Source organism: Ixodes scapularis, unplaced genomic scaffold (assembly GCF_016920785.2).
Source record: "Ixodes scapularis isolate PalLabHiFi unplaced genomic scaffold, ASM1692078v2 PGA_scaffold1__304_contigs__length_218370807, whole genome shotgun sequence".
NCBI lineage: Eukaryota > Metazoa > Arthropoda > Arachnida > Ixodida > Ixodidae > Ixodes > Ixodes scapularis.
This window is the reverse complement of record NW_024609846.1, coordinates 164,682,345-164,704,085: the sequence shown is the minus strand read 5'-3', so window position 1 is coordinate 164,704,085 and position 21,741 is coordinate 164,682,345. Positions and strand designations below refer to the sequence as shown.

The following is a 21,741-nucleotide window of genomic DNA, read 5'->3' as shown; positions in this document are numbered from 1 at the left end:
AACTGTTCCCCAAAACCCGTCGTTGCCAAACTCCTAGCGTTCGGAGGGTACTCGCGAGTCGTAGCGGGGCACAGCACACTCGTGTCTGGTCCCCGCCCTGCCCCTCGGCAGGTGACGTGTGGCTTTGCATCCGCGCGCTCAACAGCAACGCCAGCAAACTCACGTTGAGCGTTTGCCTGAGCGTCAGGTCCGGGAAGAAGATGTCCTGCTGAAGAACGTAGCAGATGCGCCGCCGGAGCTGCTTGTTCAGCGGCTCCCCGTTCAGCAGCGTGCAGCCGGAATCCGTGCGGAGACGACCCGCCAGGGCGTTCAGCAACGTCGTCTTGCCTGAGCCTGGAAAACAAATGGACGACGCGTCAGACACAGCACAAAGCTCGAAAGCGCTGCGAAGGCACTGCCAAGGTATCCGCCGTAAAAAGTCTGCTTCACACGTCTGCAACGGTGAAACAACCGTGACGACCAAAACACCGCTACAACAGCAGTAACTCATAGGTTGCTTCGCGAAGCTATACCCCTTTGCATCGCTTGTCGTGCTGTGTACGGCGAACGCTTGTCCCAGTGCTTTTGTCGTTACGGTCGTTTCAGTTGCAAGCGAACGCAACCAACGCAGATGTGTGAACCAGCCTTTATTCGGACGGAAGAATGCGTCGACACGCGCACCGAAAAAGGTTAACGGAGGTTGACGGAGCAAGTGATTAGGATAGGCTTAGAGTATTGATATTCCATTTCCCCGATTTCCTCGCGGGCTCCGCCATTTTGTTGCTTTGTGCGGAGTGGACGCAACTGGAGACAGTTGCGATTTGAAAATGCGACTTCCGGAGCTTTAGACGCGTCATATTATAGACACGTTGCCAGCAAGCTCGGGCGATATCGTTCGTGCGTTTGTGTGTGTGTTTATACAACCGGAAGTTAGTCTGCCCGAACTGAAGACTTATCACTCAACTGTAGATGAGCAATTTAGCCAGCGCAGCACAAACCGCTAGCCTGGGGTCTTCAACGCGCGCCACGCACTTCTGATCAGACTTGTGCACGCGTTATTCAAAAATGTAATGGATTACAGTTACAAATTACCGAGCCCCGAATGTAATGGATTACCGTTACACATTTCGAAAATGTTCTGCAACACTACTTTCCATTTCTCATACACCCGCAATATGGTAGTTCTTGTAAAAATAAAATATTATACTAGAGAGAAAGATTGTAGGTGCAATGTTCACCAGTAAGCTGGCAAGGCAGCGAAAGCTGCAACCACAACCGCCATTCCGCTAGCTTACAGCGACCGGAAATGATCCCTGGAATTGTGCAGACAGAGCTACCGGTGCGCATGCTCAGTTCTAGCGTCTACCTCCGCTAGGAAACGCGGAGGTAAGGAACCGATCTACGAAAGCTCCCATAGGAAACGTGCCTTTCACAGTGATGTAAAAGTCAATATCAACTAAACACGAAGAGGTTTTTCAGAAAAAAAATGCGATGGAAGGCGATCGAAAGAAGCCAAGTCTACTCGGCATTGTCCTCTTGGTCTTTGTGAAGCGGAACAAGAACTGCTGAACTGAATCTCCCATCATGTCCACCGCTGTTTACTCAAACGGTTGTTCTAAGATACTTTTGGAGTGCCAGTTTGAAAGGTTCATATGTTGCACCTCGGAAACTCGGACACATAGGTCGTTTTGAAGTGCCGAGAGTGTGAACAATGTATGGCAGACCACTCCGACGATTCTATACGTACAAGACACTTTTGTTTGTCTCTCACGACATCATATTCGAGTTGGACTCTAAAAAGAAAACTGAAACGAGCTGTAGAGGTGGTCGCATTTTTGCGCGCAGCCCAAAACGGCAATATTTTTTTCTTCATTTGTTTATACGTTCCGGTACGTGTTGAATCCATAGTTTGTTTTCTACCGCGGGCGAAGTTGCGTCCTTCCCGCGGCTGGTCATTGCCCGCAAGTCTCCCCCCTCACCCGAGGTCCGGGGCATCCAGGCACGCAAACCTACGCAGCCAGCATAAACCCTAAACGCACTTGTCAACGGCAAGGTCGTTTCGTAAACTAGACGAAGTGCCGTGGAGGCAGAACTCGGGCGCAGGCCACGACGGCGGAGACATCGGATCATGTTGTGGCTCGGGGGGCCGGCTGCGGGGGTTCCGAGCGCGCCAGAAGTTTACGGAGATATACGTAAACGTTTCACCCTCCTTCTCCTTCCCCCGAGGTGGTCCCCGTATTCTTGGAATCCGGTGTGATACTTCGCTACGCTTGTGATCGCGAGACCCATGTGTGTTCTGTCTGGCCTCCGTTTATCTATCGGTTTTACCGTACCTAACGCTCACACTCCGAGGGACGGCTTTCTCCGTGAGGCACGTTCTGGCGATTCTCGCCGGAATCACTAGAGCCAGTTTATTTTCTCCGACCATAAACAAACCAAAGCTCGTGTCTCTATGTTTGGGCTCATGTCGTGGGACCTGTCCTTGGGAGCTGACCTGTTGGCCTCCTGGCGAGGGTGGTTTCACCCGTTAAATTGGTTGAGAGTGCGTCGGGGCACATGTACTTGATGGAATTCTAACTAGACCCTCATTGGATGGGACAGGTTTCGGCGCACTGTCGTAACCCCCGACCGGACGAAACATCGTCGAGTTTGAACGGGCTTGCGAGCCCCTTACTGTTGTTCTCCCGCGGTTCGACGCGTTAAGGCCTGTCCAAACAGGAAAATCGTGAGGCGCCATGACTCTGGCGAAAATCGTGAAAGTTGAAGCGTCCGGCAGTCCGATGTGTGTCTGAACACCACCGAGCCAAAATCACGGTATTTCTCGTCGCTTCCTCCGCTTTTCGGTGACCTCGGTGCTCGTCAGACTTGACGTCCCACGCCACCTGCCAATGCTGCCCTCGAATCCTTGGACGCGTTCCACAATTTACTCGATCTTACTCCAGGGTAAGGGTTTTGTACCTTTGCGTTCGAACACCTACCCGCTCTATCTGTGCTATCGCGTGACACGACCCGCCGAAGTAGCTCTGATCTATTTGGCTAAGATTCCGAAGGCAGCACTTCCCTTTCCCGTTTTCGGGACCTGAAGAGCAGCGGAGGCCTTGAGCGACTGACCGACAGCCAACAGAGCTTCTGAGTGGCTGTCCGGACCCATCTGATGAGCATGCTCAAGGGCCCCGTAAAGGACAAAACAAAATTAAAAAAAAAAAAAAACCTGTTCCCGGCAAAAAAAAAATAAAAAAAGAACGGACGGGAGCGGAGTGTTGCACGATACATGTCGCAGTCGTATCGCCTCACGATTTTTGTAGTATCCTGTTTAGAAAGGCCTTAACCTACCGTACGCGGCAGCCCTTGTTCGCCGGCTACTTAGCCGGCGAACAAGGGCTGCAGCGCACGGTGAGCACGGTGGCTGCTTAGCCACCCTGCTCACCGTGCGCAGTAGGACACTTGACCCCGTGTCTCGCAATCGTAAGCCCGTGAGGCCAGTTCTTCCCAGTCGTTTGATTGCATCGTGTACCCCGGGAAAGTTCAAGTAAATTTTATTGTGTTCCGAATCGAACACTAAATTTCTTAGTCGTCCCTCTCCCGAGCCCTGGCCACCTACAGCCAGCAACCTGCATCGTTCCACGGTCCCCCGGTCCCCGACGGAAGACACCCCCGGGGTTTCCATCGAGGTTCGGGACAACAACCCTTCAACCACTCAAGCCCACAGACTTTTAAAAAGAATCTAATGTGCGCACAACATATGCATTTATCTTTTACAAGTGGACGGTTCGTACAGTACTATTGCAGTTTTCTGTTTTCTTCTTCCTTTTTGTTTTTTTATGTTAAGCTTTTTTTTTTCTATATTGGGGTCATCGAAGCCGTAAGCGAAAATTCTATAACTTGTGTATCTGACTCATGTACTTTGCTTGGATTTGTGTTGTGTTAATGTTGCGTTAATTTTGCAGCGTTCGCTGGCGGCTGAACTCTTTGCAAAAAAGTATATTTATTATTATTGTAGTGCCACCACGCTCCAGACCATTGGAGCGGAACCTGCCTCCCTCACCACTGGAAGGAGCAACAACTTAAAAACGGACCAACAAAGCAAAAAGGAGGAAACTCTCCCTCAATTCCTCCTTTCCATTCGATAAAGAGGGAGACGCTCTTCCTTTCTGCGTAGATTAGCTCAGAGACGCGCTCAGGTGGAGATAGGAGAAGGCAAGAGTGCGAGGGGGAGTGGAGAGAAAGAAACTGGGAACCCGTTTTCTGCCTGGTAAAAGACAATCCTGTAGGTCGGCCTTTAACTCACCGCCTCCCTTTCCCATTTTCGGGACCTGAAGAGCAGCGGAGGCCTTGAGCGATTGACCGACAGCCAACAAAGCTTGTGAATGGCTGTCCGGACCCACCTGATCAGCATGCTCAGGGCCCCCGTGGAGGACACAAGCGAAATTTTGCAAAAGAAGAAAAAATGAAAGCCGTTTACAAATCCGTGTAACGCCGAATAGGAGCGCAGCTCTTGAGGAGGAGTAGGGAAGGGTACTGAGGGGGGTCACGTCACCTGCGGGTAGTCACGTGACCCCGGGCGGTCACGTGATCTCGGGGGAGAGTGGGTCACGTGACCTCGGGGGGGGGGGGTCACGTGACCTCGGAGGGGGGTCACGCGACCCCCCCCCCCCCCCCCCCCCCCCCCCCCCCCCGGTTACGCCGACGCCGCCCAGGCTGGAAACGGGCCCCTAAGAGCTGCGCTCTAAAAAAAAAAAACTTTCCCTCCGGCAAAAAAAAAGGAAGGAAGCGGAGCGTTGCACGATTTATGTCGGACTCGTATCGCATCACGATTTCTGTAGTACCATGTTCGGACAGGTCTTTAAGCCCTGATTTCGGTCTCTTGTTTATTTTTTGTCTCAGTGTTTTCCTTGTGTTTGAACAAAAAGGCTACTGGCTGTTCTTGAACACGGAACAAACATTATTATTATTATTATTATTATTATTATTATTATTATTATTATTATTATTATTATTATTATTATGTGGCAATGTAAATGTACGCTCGTTCAATTTTGAGTTACGTAAGATATTTCATTACTGCTCTTTGTGTGTGGCCTGTTGTGTGGGGCAACGATTAAAACCATGAAATCAAGAGATGATTCAAACCGCTTCTTGATTATTATTAGTATTAGTACTAGTAGTAGTAATAGTAGTAGTAGTAGTATTAACAGGAGGCTTCGTAGCGGCGAAGCGACAAACGCAGAATGGCGATGTCAACGCTGCAGTCGTGGTTTCTCTGCAGTGCACTCGTGCGATGGGAAAAAACGCACTGAACGGAGCAAATTCCCGTTGGATGCGGAGGGAAACCGAGGGAGAGGAGGTTAGACGAGAGGGGGGCGTCAGAAGCTCTGGTTCGAACGATTAGGGGGTAGACGTAAAGCGGCCTTTGTCTGCCAGTTCAAACGCGCTCGGCTGCCAAACGCCGGCGTCCAGCGTTCCGCGGACTCGTAGCGAACGCGGGGGTAAAGACAAAGGAAGCTAGCTTTACGACTCCACACTACGAATTAGTGTCATAGCTCGGCGTCCTTCTCTCCCTCACTTTGTCGGCGGATAAGTCACACCCCCTAGAACTGCTGTTTTCACAAACAGATCGGGTGTTCTCATCTCAATGCAGACACGGTTTTGGAAACGAATTTCTAACTTTAACAAAAATATTTAGGTTTTGGGAGCACTCTTGAACTTAAAGATAGTAGTGCAAACTGCAACGTTGGCGGATGTCTTTTTTTTTTAGAGCATAGTTTTTAGGCGTTTTTTTTCCGGGTTGAGCGGCATTGGCGTAACCGCGCGAGTTGCATTATGGGGCGTTTCCCCACTAAATTTATCACGACTTCGTGACACGTCTCCCACGAACAAATTCAGCGGCAGGAGGAGAGGAAGACGAAAGGAGGAGGAGGAAGGAAGGAGGAGGACGAGGAGGGTAGGAGAAAAAGGAGTACCCTTCCCTATTCCTCAAGAGCTGCGTTCTAGTTTCGCATTACAGAGATTTGTAAACGTCTTTCACTGTTTTGTTTCCGAGTTACCGATCATTGAAGTGGCCGAGGCAAAAATCGACGTTCCTCCTACCGGTCGGGGATTGAATGTTTGACAGCTCGCTATTTTGTTATTTCTCAAAATAAAGCACGAAGACCCTTTTGTGGCGCGCTCGAAGTAAGCTTCATTATACTTAAGGAATTAAAAATATACATTATTTTACGGAATATATATATATGTATTTTTTTTTTAATGTAGGACTGTGTTCCCGCGATGAGTTTCAGCAAGGTTTGGCTAGTTTTTACGTGTGACCTACGGTATTTAATATATTTTAAGGACATTGACGTCTCCAAAAGCTAACATCTAGAGAAAATATAATATAGAGTATTTTGTTTATATCACCGCAATTAATGATTCGACCTCGTTAAGGGCGGTCACGTGATCTCGGGGGAGAGTGGGTCACAACGAGGGAGAAATCCGGGGGATTTCTCCCCGGTGCGCGCATATCGCGACAAAAAGGTCAGGCTTTTGCGATGTGCAAAAAGCCTGGAGTTTTGGTCTCGTGATGCGCGTGCCGTGGAGAAATCCCCCGGATTTCTCCCTCGTGCGAATACCCCTTTAGTTGTACATTGAAAGACGGACACCTTTGTTGGGGAGTAATATACTTTTTATTCGGCATTACGCGCAATTTGAGTTCTTTTTGAGGTTACGTGTTAGTTAAAGTGAATACGAGGTAACTAACTATTTTTGGCCACAACGTAGGTCGGAAAAGCACCTACGCGAGGACGCAGTCGCAACGAACAACTCGCAATATTCACGCTTTCATTGCGTTCATGAGAGCAAAATACTATACTCTCAGTTAATATTTGCTGATAAACCACGATCACCCCGCTCCTAATAAAATACGAAGCAAATACAAATAGGGTTTTAAGAAAATTGGTTTCGAGTTTGCTGGATGTTCGAAACATTTATTCATTCAAATGTATGTAATATGATTTATTTTAAACATATGATATTGAATATGTATTTATATCTATGTAACATTTAATGACAAAATGACAAAAGTCGAACGGGTTAGGTTAGGTTAGGTTCTTTTCTGTCCCCCCCCCCCCCCCCCCCCCCTTTTATTCTCGGCGCATCACAAGCCAAAACCACTGTCATACATCCTCACGTAATTTTGGTGTCTTTTGTAGGAAGCATAATTACACGTAAATCACTGGAAACGGAAAGCATTCTAACAGCAAATATTGTCATGAACGCCTTTCCTGGAATCCAACACCCAGACACCAGTGCTATAGTTGACAGAGCTACAGCGTCTTTTTGGCAACCCTTCCAAAGTTGCCGGATAACTCTTCGTCAGTCCCCTTTGAGCTACGATCCAGCCGAAGAAACGGTCGTTTTCTATATAGGTGAACTTCTGAATGACCGAAACAGTGCACCGAGAACTGACATAGTTGCAAAGAGAATCCCGACGGCACAGTCAGAGTGATGCTTGCGCACAACCGCACAACTCGTACCTAGGTAAATGTTGTGACTGTGCGTTTTTAGGCTTTCAGTGAAGCACGATAACGAAATCGGGATGTGGAATCGCGTTAGGACAATTTAAGATTCTCCAAGGCTGAAACGTATTTTTTTGCACACTTCTGAACTAGGCGGCTGAAATAACCGGGTTTCTGAGTCAGGGTACTCGCGTCTCCCGTTGCGAGCTTGCAACTCCGGCTAAAACGTTGGAGTAGGGTGTAAGATAGACAGGTGTGGAAACGAGAGCCAAATGAGCGACCGGATTGTGTCCCCCTCGGTTTTCTCTTTTTCTGTGGCGCCATCTATGTGGAGCACCGCGAACTCTCACTCCGGGTGGGCGACCAGTGGCGACCGTTTAAACTGACGGAGATGGTTTCTCGTGGATTTTCAATGGAGGAATGTCGTGCTTTCGGTTTATTTTGCGCACTCTTCCATAGAGTTCCACGTAAATCCGATTCCGACTTTTTTTTCCTCTCGCCGCAGCGCCATCTGTCGCAAATCGGGAGTACCCGCAAGCAGACGAGTACACAATCCGGTCACGGCGTTGCGGTGGGCTTGTATGGGCCGTTTCCCCACCTGTCTATCTTACACCCTGCGTTGGAGTCCCTCTCGCACTCAACGCGCGTTCTTCGGCGCCCTTTGGTGGGACGCACCACATCAAGACGACCTTTCCACCCGAATCCAGATCCGGATGCTCAAGTACACACGCGACGAAATGCATACCGCTGAATTTGTGATCTCAAAACGAAACCTCCAGGGAAGACGGAGAGACCTTTAAGCTTCTTCAGAGCCCCGAAGACGTCCGTGAAAACGCCGTAACTGCTTGGCCAAATATCGGCAATCAGGGAAGCTTTTATCTTACGGGTTCTTTGTTCCTCTACTCCGCTTCCCCTTATGCGCTAGATCGCAGCGGACGGTAGGAGCCATCGGAGTCAATCCAAGATGCCGCGCGAGTGCCGTGTTCCCTTCGGGAGGGGCGCAGCGACCAACATCGCCTGGAATAATCAAATCCTGCGCAGTAGCGTTTCTGACGTCATCACAGTGACATCAAGGAGAGACACAGATTGCAGACGAAATGTGCGTTAGAGTTCGGTTCGGTGTCGGGCCCAATTGCCGAGTTGGCGACATCCTCGTACGATGACGTAACGTGCAGGTAGAGCGCGGTTCACGACCTTTGATCACCTGTGTGGTGTCGGCTAGGATCACTCGTAGCGTCCACTGCGATTCCATCGTAGGCTCAAACCTGCATATGGGCGATTTCTACGAAATGGGCGGCACCTAGCGGCAAGAAATGGAATCCGTTGAGGAAGGTTCGCTCGCCAGCCTTCTCGAACACAAATCAGATATTCGCGGCGCAAGTCTAGAGATTGAATCGTGAAACTGTATCTTCGAAAACACACGTTGAAAATCGGCGAACCGAACCCGTTCCCGAGAAGGAAACGATCGAGCTTTGCGGAGTGATGTCCCGGGGCAGCGCCAGAGCGCGTGAGCGACGGTGCGCGGCGCGGTGGGGGAAGAACGATTCCGACGCGCGCCCGAAGACGGCTGGTGACCCGGTCGAGAGGGCGTGGAGGGAGACGTCGAAACGCCGGCGCCTCAACAGCGGCACCCGAGCGCTCTCCCCCACCGGGGTCGGCAACCGCGCGCGCTCCGCCCTTTGTTCTACGGACGCCTCCGTCCTTGACCCGCTTCTCGGTTTACCGTTAAGGACCCCCCCTCTTTCCGTCCGGACGTCCTCGGTGCCGCTTCGCGCGAACCCGGGCAAACGTCTCGAAACCCGAACGAGCGCGGGCTGCTCGGCACGCCCCAAGTACGCGCGCTCTGCGGTGAGGCAACCTCGCGTCGGACGCACACATCCCACAAGGCCGCGAGAGGTAATAGTACGGTGCCTGGAGCGCGGCTTTGACTCGAGCGTTTAGTGCGTCCAAAAAAAGTGGTCTCTCGATTTCCGCCTGATGACGTCATAGAAGTCTCACGCTGTTGCCTGTCACGATCCTGGCGGCTGCCTGCGACACAGCATTGGAAGTGTTTGCGACAGACACCTGTTCTGGTGCGGGTCGCTCTCCAGTCGGACAGTTCGCAGAAGCTTCAAAAGTCAGCAGTTTGGACGCTGGGATGAAAGCGACCCTCGCGTCCGCTCGCCCTTGTTGCCAGCAGGACGACCAAACGCGAGGATCGCGACATACAACAACGTGACACGCCGAGTTTCCTTTCTTTTTTTTTTTTTTTTTTTTGAAACGCAATTTGGGGCTATTTGAGAAGCCCTTTGATGCGTGGGCTGGAATGGCGGTAAAGGGACAGATCGAGGACGCCGTTCCAGGCTCCGGAGGCCGAGCGCGGAGCACGAGTTCGCCACGGCTCATTGAGCATTGACCGGCCGCTGTTGTCGTACAATGTTCGGAGGAGGGCACGTGCGCTGACGCGCTGAGGCAAGTGACGAACGTCCACAATGGGTATTAAAAGAATAGCTGAAAAAATGAAAGACGTTTGCGAATCTCTGCAAGGCGAAATTAGAGCGCAGCACTTGAGGAGGAGGAGGGGAGTGTACGGAGAGGAAAGTATGCCCCCCCTGGCCACAAATTTTAATTAAATAACCGAGTTATCGCAAAGATTAACCGCCCACATAATGTCCCCCTGGCCGTATAACTCACCTGCACGAACCGCTTAAGCGCAACTTTCACTTTATATATATATATATATATATATTATATCTATATATATACTATATATATATTATATACTATATATATGATATATATATATATATATATATATATATATATATATAATATATATATATATATATATATATATATATAATATATATATATATATATATATATATATATATATATATATATATATATATATATATATATATATATATATATATATATATATATATATATATATATATATATATATATATATATATATATATATATATATATATATATATATATATATATATATATATATATATATATATATATATATATATATATATATATATATATATATATATATATAATGTTTTTTTACAGCGTTGCCTAGTATGCGCTTGATCGCGATGACGAGACTTGAAGACGTCATGTCCGAACGCAGCCTTCATTTTTATATTGATGAGCAATCTGAATCAAGTGAACCAGTGGTGATGTCATTCGTGCGAAATCTACGCGGCGTACCACTTGGATGGTGTCGGCCGGAGCAGTGTCACGTCACCTCACGGAAACTGCCTAGAGGAGGGCTGATGCCAACACGACATCGCAACTCAGCATGAGGCACCTGCTACGGTCACCGCCAGGATGCGGGCGGTGGGAAGGTCCCTCAGTCTTCAGCGCGAGCATCCACCCTTCAATAACTCTTCCATGTCTCGTGACACTCTAGAGTGCACGCGCAGCCGACGCACGACGGAAGGCAACAAGCGCTCACTGAAGGCATTCGAAAGAGACGCTCTGCCCTTGTCATCCTCTCGGGGCCTACAGCAGAAAGCGAACCGAGGGAAGCGGACATCGATTATGCCGTCCCCGCTGTATTCTCAGGTCGTTGCGTAGAAACTATCGTCGGTGAATTTCGACGCAAGTACGGCACCGAGTCCTAGCGTTGCAGCCGACAAATCAGCGGGGAATGAGAACAAAAAACGTCACGTTTACGTTCGTCATTTCAATCTGCCGCGAAAATAATTGACACGTAATCTGAACTGCATGGCTTCGCTTTGGTGGTTTGGGTCGGGTAAGATTGTTTGTTATTCGAGGTGACAAAGCCCGTAGCGGGGCTGCCTTGTTCGTGCTTGCCCGTATACATCCGAACCCGCTTCCGATTGTTCCAAGTGACAGCTGTTGTACTCATTTGGGCAGTTGCGTAAACTGCTGAAAGCCACCCACGCTACCGTGCTTGACCATCACGAAAGCCGATGTAGACGTCGTGAGCGTACTTGCGTAGCCAAGATACTATACCGCGGAGCTGGTAAGACAGCAAAATAGCCACGCTAGCTTGACCCGTGACGCTTCTACTACTAAAAAATAATAAAAGGCACCTATCCAACAAATGAGGTGTACGTATCACATGATACATAGACATGACCCATAGTGCGTTTGTTTGAGCTTAATGCCAAACAAACAGCTTACCCAAACGACGAGAGGCGAGTCCGACACGAACCGAACCACGACCGTACCGATAGTGTTACCATCCCCACCAATGCCGCTCCGAAAATGCAAGAGCGAACGGCGACGAGGGAAAAACCGGCCACTGGAAAAAACTGTCCCTCTTATTACGAAAATGAAGAGAGCTATTGATACGGGAAGGGGCCGCTTCGAAGAAAGGGGGGGGGGGGGGGGGGGGGGGTTCTCTTCTATTCAGCAGGACGCGGATAGCTGGGCTTCGCTCGTGGGAGAGCTCAGGGGAATCGTCGGCGCGTTTTTGCGGTTGCCATGTCTCTTCTGCTACTGTCAACTCGCGATCCGTGCAAACAGCACGAAGAAAAACATTCAGTGCCAAAATAGCCATATATTGACTTTGGATGGAAGACGATACTGGACTTTGGATTGCAAAAGCAGGTTGCCCAACGCAAGTCCCGGAAGATCACGCGTGATCGCCGAGAAGTTGCCACCCGCGTCTCGGTGTGTCCGAATGAGGTTGCTCGCGAACCGCGTCCGCAACCCTTTCGCGAACCAGCCCAGGCCAAATGCGCCATAAGATCGGGTGGTAAATAGCACATACCTCGCTGCGAAAAATCAGTGTTAAAACCAATTCTTCTTCTTTTTTTTTTTTTTTTTTTGTAGACACGCCGTTATGTTGAAGAGCCTGGCAACCCCAGAATCCTTTCTTTCTTTCTTTTCTCTTTTTCGAATGCTTTAGGTTTGTGCCACATAACAAAAACGAAGATTGATGCGCGGAAAAACGAAAGTCTAAAGCGCCAAAACGCCCGTTTGAAAATACTCCTCCTCTACAGTTGCATTGAGTTATATGGCGAAAAACGTTAAAGGATTCGCAACGTTGATTTATGACAGTTAATAAGGGTATTTCCCAGTTAATGCAAACTCACTATGTCGATTCTTTCAATATATCAAAAGCAGATCGAGGTCCGAAGCGGCAGAGGCAAGCTCTCCATCCCCTCCTTGCCTCCTGCTTCTTCTGAATATCGCGATTTTCTAACGCTGAATCGGCTTTACTGCGAGTGACAGGAAAATCAGCGGTGGCTCCGTTGATCAGAGTTCTTTCCGCGCCACCTTCGCGCTCCAAGGAAGACACTATCGAGTACTCGGTTAAGTTGGGTTTGGTGTCTTACGACGATGTTTGATCGAAACCCGTATGATCGTTCCCGACAACGACGGGGACGCGAGCTGCGCGAGAGCGAGAACAAGCGGGCACGACATCGTGCTGTAGGGTGTCGTGCTACGACACTTTCGTTTTGGGGCAGCAAGAAATAGCAAGAAGGCAGCATGCAGTTTGTCATCTGCGTCATCGACTCGCGAGGGTCCTCGAATTCCTTTCTATATTACTTTTTTCTGCGTTCCGATTTTTAAATTTTGAAGGTGATGTCTAAGGATCATTTCCTAATGCATAAAAACGTGTAAAAAAGAAAAAAAAAAGAAGACGCAAATATTGTTGTCGTTCCGCTAATTTTGGACGAAATGCGCTAGAATTTAGCGCAGGGGATTCGACAACGCGAAGGATAAAAATTCCAACCTCGCAACGGTGTTGCCTTCGGAGAGCCAGTCTGTTCTCCAGGGCGTCGGTAATTTCGGGTGCGTAAAAAAACAAAACAAACAGCTTATTTTGTAATACGGCTTGCATACTGTTCGCGAAATGTAGACCTCAAACCAAAGTATAACGAGCAGGAAGCAATTTTGTACCTTCGGACATTGTGCGCTCCTCCTAAGTTAGGTATAGTTGCCTTAAGTTTATAACGCGAGCGCAGTTTTCAAGTGAGCTAGCAGCTGACATAGTCTGCAGGACGACAAAGCCCGCGCGCGCAATTCCGAGTGATTTGGGAGATGCAGGACGGCCTGTTATACGCGGAACCACCGGCCCATGCCAGGTGAACCACGCCTCCTGTCGTCGCGGCCGTCCCCCGCCACAGCGAGGGAATGGGCATGTAACGAGTGAACGAACGAAGCAGAAGAGGACGGTGGGAGCCGCGCCGCAGTCTTTACGAAAAACAGTCCCGTCCATTACAAACCACGACCGTCCAAACGAAAGACGGCTTGAATGCACCGAAGCATTAATGCTAACGCATTAAAAATATGTATGTCGCGTTGTCGTTAACCCCTTGGAGTCATTACAATGCCGTATAGAAAGAAATGGCTGGCAGGTTGGCATGAATTCTTCGGGAATTCATAGTACCCCACCCTCACTAGATTCTTCAGCTGTCACCGAATATGGACCTCAAGTACAAGCATATTCTACGCGGGTGAACAGGCGCTTTTCGTTCCTTTCGAAGGTTTCCGTGAAAACCTTCGAGCGGCGTGGAGAGATCAAAACGATGTTTTCACCCGTACCAGGAGTGGCGACATTCAAGATGGCGGCGCCCTTGTGGAAAAGGTGTATAGTAAATGGACTCGAGGGGGTATTCACCGGACGCCATATTTGAGGGTGCTGTGTAGAGCGCATGTGCAGAACGAGCTCACATTAGTAGGCTGCTAAGACCGGCACTCTCGATGGTGCGGCGTGAACGTTGCAAAAATACTGTGGAAGCTCGCCATCAGCGCGCACTGAGAATTCGAGCGCACAGCTATGGCCGTCGGGGAATTCTTTCAGTGACGTCTTTGGGTCAAAAAAAAAAAAGCGCTCTCGCTTTTTTTTTTTTTTTTTTTTTTTGGGGGGGGGGGGGGGGTTGTCCTTTGCAACATCGTTGGAGATGAGGGCACGATCGCGAGACTTCGTGAGATGCTTTATTTTTAAAGATTGTGGTGCGAATGAGATCCTTCCCAGAGCACGTCAAATAAGCTGTTGAGGGCGCTGCACACATTTTAGGACATAAAGTGTACAGCAGCGTCCCCGGTGGCTCGATGCTATGGCCACGTACAAGCTTCGGTTTAAAATAAAGTGTGCTTAGGTCTTACGCTAGGGGGGGGGGGGGGGGGGTATTCTGGCAGTGTATCGCGACATTGTCACACGCTGTACATGAAAAAGTTAGCCTGTGCAGTAGCACTGGCAGCCTCCCGAGGTCTTCAACGTGTATCGAGCAGTAGGGATACGCGTCCACGTGCCGACAAGGTGCTCATTTAGGTCGAAACAGGCAAGAGATCGCTGGGTTCTGTACCGCTAGCTTTTCGCTTCACGTCCTTCGAGCCGCGGTGCGTGAACGCTCAATCATCGCCCCCTCGAATGTTGGTCATGTTCGCTGTTCGCCAGCCAAGCTTATACGTTCTCTCGGGAGACCGCGAGGCGCTTCCCAGACACGGCCCGCAGCAGCGATGACCCCGCGGCCCGTCGTGTGGCGCAGTCGCGCGCCTGGACTACTTTCCGCTAATAGGCTTCGGCTGGGCCGCGTCTTGGGCGCTGATCACTGGGCAGGCAGGAAGACACCCGATATCTCACGCTGGGAGCAGCTTTGTTTCGGCGGGACAGAGGCGGGGGTCGCGCGAGGGGGTCCCCCGTTCCTCCTGGGAATGAGGTCGGCCCCCCGCCTGGCGCGGGGCCCCTCCGCCCAGACGCCACACAAGCGGGGGGTCCCCCGAAAGAAGGAAAAAACTAACGGTTCAATTTCTCGCGGAATAAATTAAACGGGGGAGGGGGGGGTCCCGGAAGTGCATCGGGGCTCACGCCGAAAGTGTGTCGCGGCCCTCAGGTGCGCTCCGGCGGAACGTGCACGAGCGCCATCTGTCGGCGCCGCGCGCGTCTCCCTCCGGCATTCGGCCCGAGAAAGGGCAGGGGGGCTCCTTTTGTGGACGCTCACTTTCTCCGGCGGCGATGAGAACCGGGTCGAAGCTCCGGGAGAAAGTGCCGAATCGCGGGGAATGTCGCCCATACGAATAAAAAGCGAGGGGCGCGCGCCCGGAGAGGGGGGCGACGAAGCCTCCGGTCCCCCGGCCTGACTTTCTCCCCTCGAGACGTGACCCAGTTTTTTGCCCCCGGTCCACTCCTCCACTTTCCCCCAACAGCGGAGGAGCCAGCTGCCGCCGTCGCGGCTGCTGCAGCACGTGGCGCCCAACTGCCTGCCAAACTTCTTGCGCTGGAAAGCTCGTTGGTGCGTGCGATGCTTGCCGCAGATACTCCTAACGTGCATGCCGTACGCGCACTAGACCGAGCGCCTCTAGCGTCCGCAATGTAAACCTGTCTAGCCGGGACCACAAACCATCTATACAGTCCAAAAAAAAAAAAAAGTTTGAAATGTAACAGAAAATATACGAAAAAATGTTGGTCAAAATGTTCAAACTTATAGGTTAAACAACAGTAATCACGTAATTCGTCGAGACCCAAGCTTTTTTTTTTTTTTTTTTGTAAATAAACGGTCTAAAGATACTTGTATTCTAGGTAAAAAAAAAGAAAAGAAAGAAACTGTTTTATTACACTAAAAACGTCGTTTTTCTTAAACATTCTATTAAACGCCCCGTTATCTGTAAGAAAACTGCTTATGTTATTCCCGTATCCCAAACAATTTTCGGTGAATAAGCAGAGTAAACAAAATCCGATTGCAGTAAAATAATAAATACATAGCCTCCTCATTCCTGCAAAACGGATCATCATTAAATCAGTGAACGAAGCCATAGATAAATTAAATTATTTTATGAAACAATGTTTGTTAACAATATAATATACAAAAAAAAATTCCCTGCAACCTGAAAAAAAAATTTAAAACTTTCAAAACAAAAACCCCGCTTTGTACTCAAAAAAAAAAAAAAGTCACATTTGTAAGTACAGGCACTTTTTCTACTATGCTGGACAACAGAAAGTCAGTCATTTTACAGAAAGGACACAAACCGAAAAATATATATTTTAACAAAAAACTACGGAAATAGAGGAACAGACTACAACAGATTTGTGGCAAACAGTGTTGCCGTTGGGACGTCGATGGAAGCAGCCAAAACACGAGTTCAAAGTAGTAAGTTTATTTATTTTCGCGCCAATATGTCGCCACCGTATTTAAAAAAAATTAAATGTGCCATAAATATGTAAAAATGAGGCTCTGTACAAAAAAAAAAAAAAAAAGTAAAAAATTCGGGAAAATGTGAATCTGGAGTCTGGGCACCCCCAGTCAAGATTAAACACTCCGACCATATCTAGTGTAATTCAGGTTGATTCGCTGAAGAAGCTCAACGGGCACGTCAAATGTCGAAAATTTGTTTTCTTCTTGCAATTGCTGTCTAAACTTTAGTCTCAGCATTGTCACGAGGACGTCGAGCTTTATTTTGTTTGTTAAGTCAGCTCTTGTTTACGAAACTTGAGAGAACGCGCTTTCGGAACCCGCGTTCCATACGCGCAGTGATAAACGTTCTGCGAGGCCGCTCCATGCCAAGGGTTTAGGCAGGTCGTATGGTCCCAAGGTGCTTCAAACAGACAGCGCAGCTGCGGGATTTCTGATTCGTGCTCATAATAAAGGCATTAAAAATAAGTGAGGTGGAATTTTTATTATGTCCGCGCGGTTCTTGGTGCTTTCTGTGGCTCCTGGAATGATGGTATTGAGCCTTCGAAGGGCGGACGAAGCATTGAATGCGCTTCTGTTTATCTTAGCGAAGCATCAGCTGGTGTTTATGTTTATCTTACGTATCATGATATCTCAGTATCATGGTAACTAGAATGTGTCGAGTCTTTTTTTTTTTTCTCATAATTTTATTAAAGCCCGTAGCAACGCCCAGAAATTATGTGTCATCTTCCTGCCTTTTCGTAAACACAAACAAATAAATTTGCTAAGAATTACTGATTTTGACGAAGCTAATGCTTTTGTTCACCTTAGCTTTGTGATTAGTTCTTTGTCCAGTATTGTGCTGACGAGAAAGTGACAGGTCTTTCTTGGTATTCTTCAAAAGCCCGTCGTAATATTAAAATTAATGCGTCATCTTTCTGCCTGTTTGAAAACACTAACTTTTCTTTTTTGCTTCTAATACGCCAGAATTTAAGTTAAAAGGTGGTCAAAAAGTAGTTAGGGAGGCCAGGGAGCCAAACTAAATTTTTTGTCGCCAGACAGACTTGAAAGTAGCCGATTCGGTGCAAATTAGCCACCAACGGCAACACAGGTGGCAATATAACTGCCGAGCTTTTTTTAAGTTTTTTACACAGTGTTTTTAGGGTACAAGTTACCCGACGCAGTGTTTATTTACAGCGATGGCCCAACGGCTGTAACAACATAAAACAAAAAAAAAATTTAAAAATGCATGATTTGACATTGTAATTTAGTGCGAATAAGCGAGTGTGTGGTCCTTTTTTAACTGTGAAGGGGGAAACGTGCAATGAAATCAAAAGTTTCGGCTGAAAAGCATGCATATTTTTTTCTTGCAGATCAACATCGTGTAGCCTTTCCCGTACCAACGCGGGGAAAAAACAAGAAAAAAAAGCGTTGTTTTGAGCGTTCGGGACGTTTGACTTACTAAAAACATAATGAGAGAGTGACGAAATAACTCTTATTTGACTCTCGGTCCCTGCATTGTCCAAACATATTTCCCACATCCCACGAAATCGCTTTTCATATTTAATCGAGGGCTGAACTACTCCGCACAACACAGCGGGATAATCCTAGTTTTCATTTTAACTTCTGATCGGGTTAAGTATTTCCTTCGATATATTCACAAACACGAAATGTACCACCAATAGCCCCGATAAAGTAGCGTTGGAGCTTGCTGCAAAAGCGATTTCTGATATTCATTTAGAGGGCGTTAGATTCATTTGGCACTCGATCGCTGTATTATTTCTATTCCCTCGAAGCCCCGGGAGCATTTCGAAAAATGTGGTTACGCACTGAGCTAGTCCTTGGAAGAAAAAAATATATATTTGTTTTCGTTTTTAAATGAACAAGATAAGCGAAAGATTAGTGAAAAGACGGTGAGAGTGCAGGCGAGGTGGTGGTAGCTAATCATGTCGTATTACACCTGAGACTGCGGTGGAAGAAATCGGAAGAACTTTCAGTAGAAGGAACAGACACAGAGAACGTCTCTTGAGACGTTCTCTGTGTCTGTTCCTTCTACTGAAAGTTCTTCCGATTTCTTCCACCGCAGTCTCAGGTGTAATACGACATGAGAAGCGAAAGATGTTGGCGTGGTTATGTAATAAAACTTTTTGAGGGAGACAAAAGCTCGGAATTTTTATTTGAATAGGTAAATTAGGAATGCTTAGGGTTTGATTTCATTAAACCACTCTCACCGCTCTCGCACATCAAGCAAAAGACAGGGTGTTCTCCGACAAAACGGTGACAATTATATGCTCCATGCACGTGTATAGTCTTCTCTCCAGACAGTATGACCAATGTGACAACGCCTTCGTACAAGAAAGAAACGCGCATCAGACAGTGTCACCGTTTTTGATGTATTCGCAGCGTGGCCGCGACTTGAGTCAATCGGTAGCGATACGGGAATGACTGAGAGAATTCAGAGCGCACCGATCGAGCCTGGACGCATTCCGTCATTCGTATAGACCCGCGGCCCAAAATGAACCGATCAGAAAACGTCGAGCCGCACCATATATTTCTGAAGCGCCCTCGAGAGTTGGGTAATGGTGATCGCGGGTTTATAATGGCGCAAGGGCTACGAGAGTCATTTTGCGTCAACGAGCTTTTGGCGAATCAGCGTCCGACACGACGGTGTTTTGACTATACTTTCGAGACCTCGGTTATAACGAAGTCAGCGGGAATCGGAAATTACTTCGCTATATCCGCTATTTCATTATAACTGACTTCGGTTATAACGAAGTGCAACAGGGAACGGGAAATCGTGACCGTTTCGCTGTAGCCGCTATTTCGTTATAGACCGACTTCGTTATAACCGGTCACGACAGCAATTCCAACAGATATTTTTTTAAGGGGTCCGAGTTCCACAAGTGCCGTCTTCACCTTGTATTTATTAGGCTCGGCGGACATTGGACGAGGGGATTAGCCTTCCCGATCATACGACGCAATAACTATAGATACGCTAACTCCTAAATGATTTTTTAGACAGCTATTGCGGAAGGTTGAATCGATTTAAACAGTTTGGAAAATTCCGACGGGCTTGGGGATATTTCACGATCAGCTTTTGACCCTTTCGCAACACCCTCCTCCCAGATAACAAAAACGCTGAATTTTCAGTGCCAGCTAAACAATGCCATCGCGAGGTACGATTCGTCACGAGTGCTAAGTCAGAGCTGTAACTCGTGCCCCTCACTCACTGAACACGAGCCGAATGTTGACGCCGCGCTCGTGTCCGATCTTTTCGTTAGGCGAAGCCGAAAATTTAGCACAATGGCTTCGATATCTGCGAGGCTTTCATCGCCCGAAACTGGACGCCGAGAGAACGCCCTCCACAATGACGCGTGGCAGTGTGACGTGGTCCGTTTCTCGCAGCTCGTCACGATCTCGACAGCTTGTCCCCTTGGAGGATGAGACGTCGCGCCGCCGAGGTAATGAAGAGGCGCACGAAATGAGTACGTCACTCTGCTCACGCGTTATTACGGACGGCTGTTCGCGGTGCCCTTTCCGAGTCCCGCCTCGAAATCACCCGACAAACACGCGAAGACCGATCGTTGAACACCCGAAATCTAAAGGCATTTGCTCTAAGCGTTTAAATTTGTGCAGTCCCTAAGAATGAGTACATGTAAGATCAGAACTGCAACATAAAAAGGTTGTTCGTTTTCGGGTTTTATTATTATTATTATTTTTTTTTTTTAATTTGGGGTGTAAAAATCGGGTTCTATTTTTCAAGCTGATAATCGGGGAGAAATCTGTTTTTTTCTGGAAACATTCCGAAATTCGGGTTTTTTCGGGTTAAATTTACAACTATACTCAATAATACATTCGTTTTTTTTTATTTTTTATTAGAGCGTTTTACGAGCTTCTTAACGCTGAGGCGTTAAAATTAGGGGTCTGTTTCAAGCTGGTAATCGGGGGGACATCAGGGTTTTCCAGCTCCGATTGCCGTCGTTCGCTTCAAGGGAAGCTCCGCCCACGCAATCCTCCTCTCCCTCAGGTGTCAAGAAAAACCCCGACCGTCGCCTTATTTCGATCAGATATTTCGCTATGGAATAAACCTGTTAAGTTTCCCCGATCTGACTGGCTCGGACGTTGCTCGAGAGAAAGGTTGGACCCCAGCGAGATGGCCATGCTACCCGAGAGATCCTGCTGGGCGTCGACACCTCAGCGGTCAAAGGGGGATTGATAGTGCATCTCACAAGCTGGCCGAAGCTACATGGCGTGCCGAGGCGGTTCCACCTTCAAAGCGGGTGTATACGGAAATGTCCCTCCGAGGCCCCAACGCCTATTGTCGCTTTTCCTTAGCCGGCCTTCGTAAAATGTCACGGTGAGTTAGGCACGCTCGTTGCGCGGTTGGTTGAGAGTCGTGTAGCGTCCACAGTGCTGCACGCAGCTTGTGAAATGAACTATAGGTCACTGTTGTCCCGAGGTATTGTAGCTAGCGCGTGTGCACCTTAAACTCCGTGCCGCGTAAAAATAAATAGGTTGCTTATGTGGTTTTGGAATTCGGGGAGAAATCGGGTTTAACCCGATTCTCCTGGAACATGTTCGGGTAAAAATCGGGTGAAATCGGGTTTTACCCGAAAACGAACAACTCTAAACATAACCCATCAAATTAAAAAAAATATATATATTATATTATTTAGTGTGTTTATCGTAGCGGCTTGTCGAAACCCATGAACACACTCTGAAGACACCACTCTTGTAACTGTCACCCACTTAGTTAAACTTGTTCGAATAAAAAAAAAAAAAATCTATCCCCCTGTATTTTCCGTTGACGGCCAAGCGGACAGGGAGCTGGAAGCTACGCGCTCATCGGAGCGTCAATTAACATCCTGCCCCCGATCACCCGAATCCTCTCTCTGCGCGTAAGTGCAGAAAGCGCGGTCACGTGGAACAGGACTGACAGTTGATTGGTCCAACGAGTACGTTCTTCAGCACCCCAAAGGCCCACACCAGACGTCGACACAGCGCATGCTCAGAAACCAGATTCGCCCGAGGTGAAGAGCCAGCGCGCGCCCTTCGTACAGACAGCAGCGCCACCTAAGCAGCATGACGTCAGAGTAAGCGGCATGACGCCAGGAAGTGCTGAAAATCTCTCCGTTAGACGAAAAAGAACACCGCCTAGAGCCATTAAACCTTGCGATTCG

At 48.3% G+C, this 21,741-nt stretch overlaps 1 protein-coding gene across 2 annotated transcripts in view; it reads right to left on the bottom strand.

Annotated features, from left to right (window-relative positions):
- LOC8042767 (ABC transporter G family member 21) overlaps positions 1–21,741 on the bottom strand; it is a 254,406-nt gene that overhangs the window by 61,769 nt on the left and 170,896 nt on the right. For both annotated transcript variants that reach the window (XM_029980542.4, XM_029980543.3), the window contains exon 3: positions 164–333. In XM_029980542.4, coding sequence (XP_029836402.1) covers positions 164–333 — 170 coding nt within the window. The remainder of the gene's footprint in view (positions 1–163; positions 334–21,741) is intronic.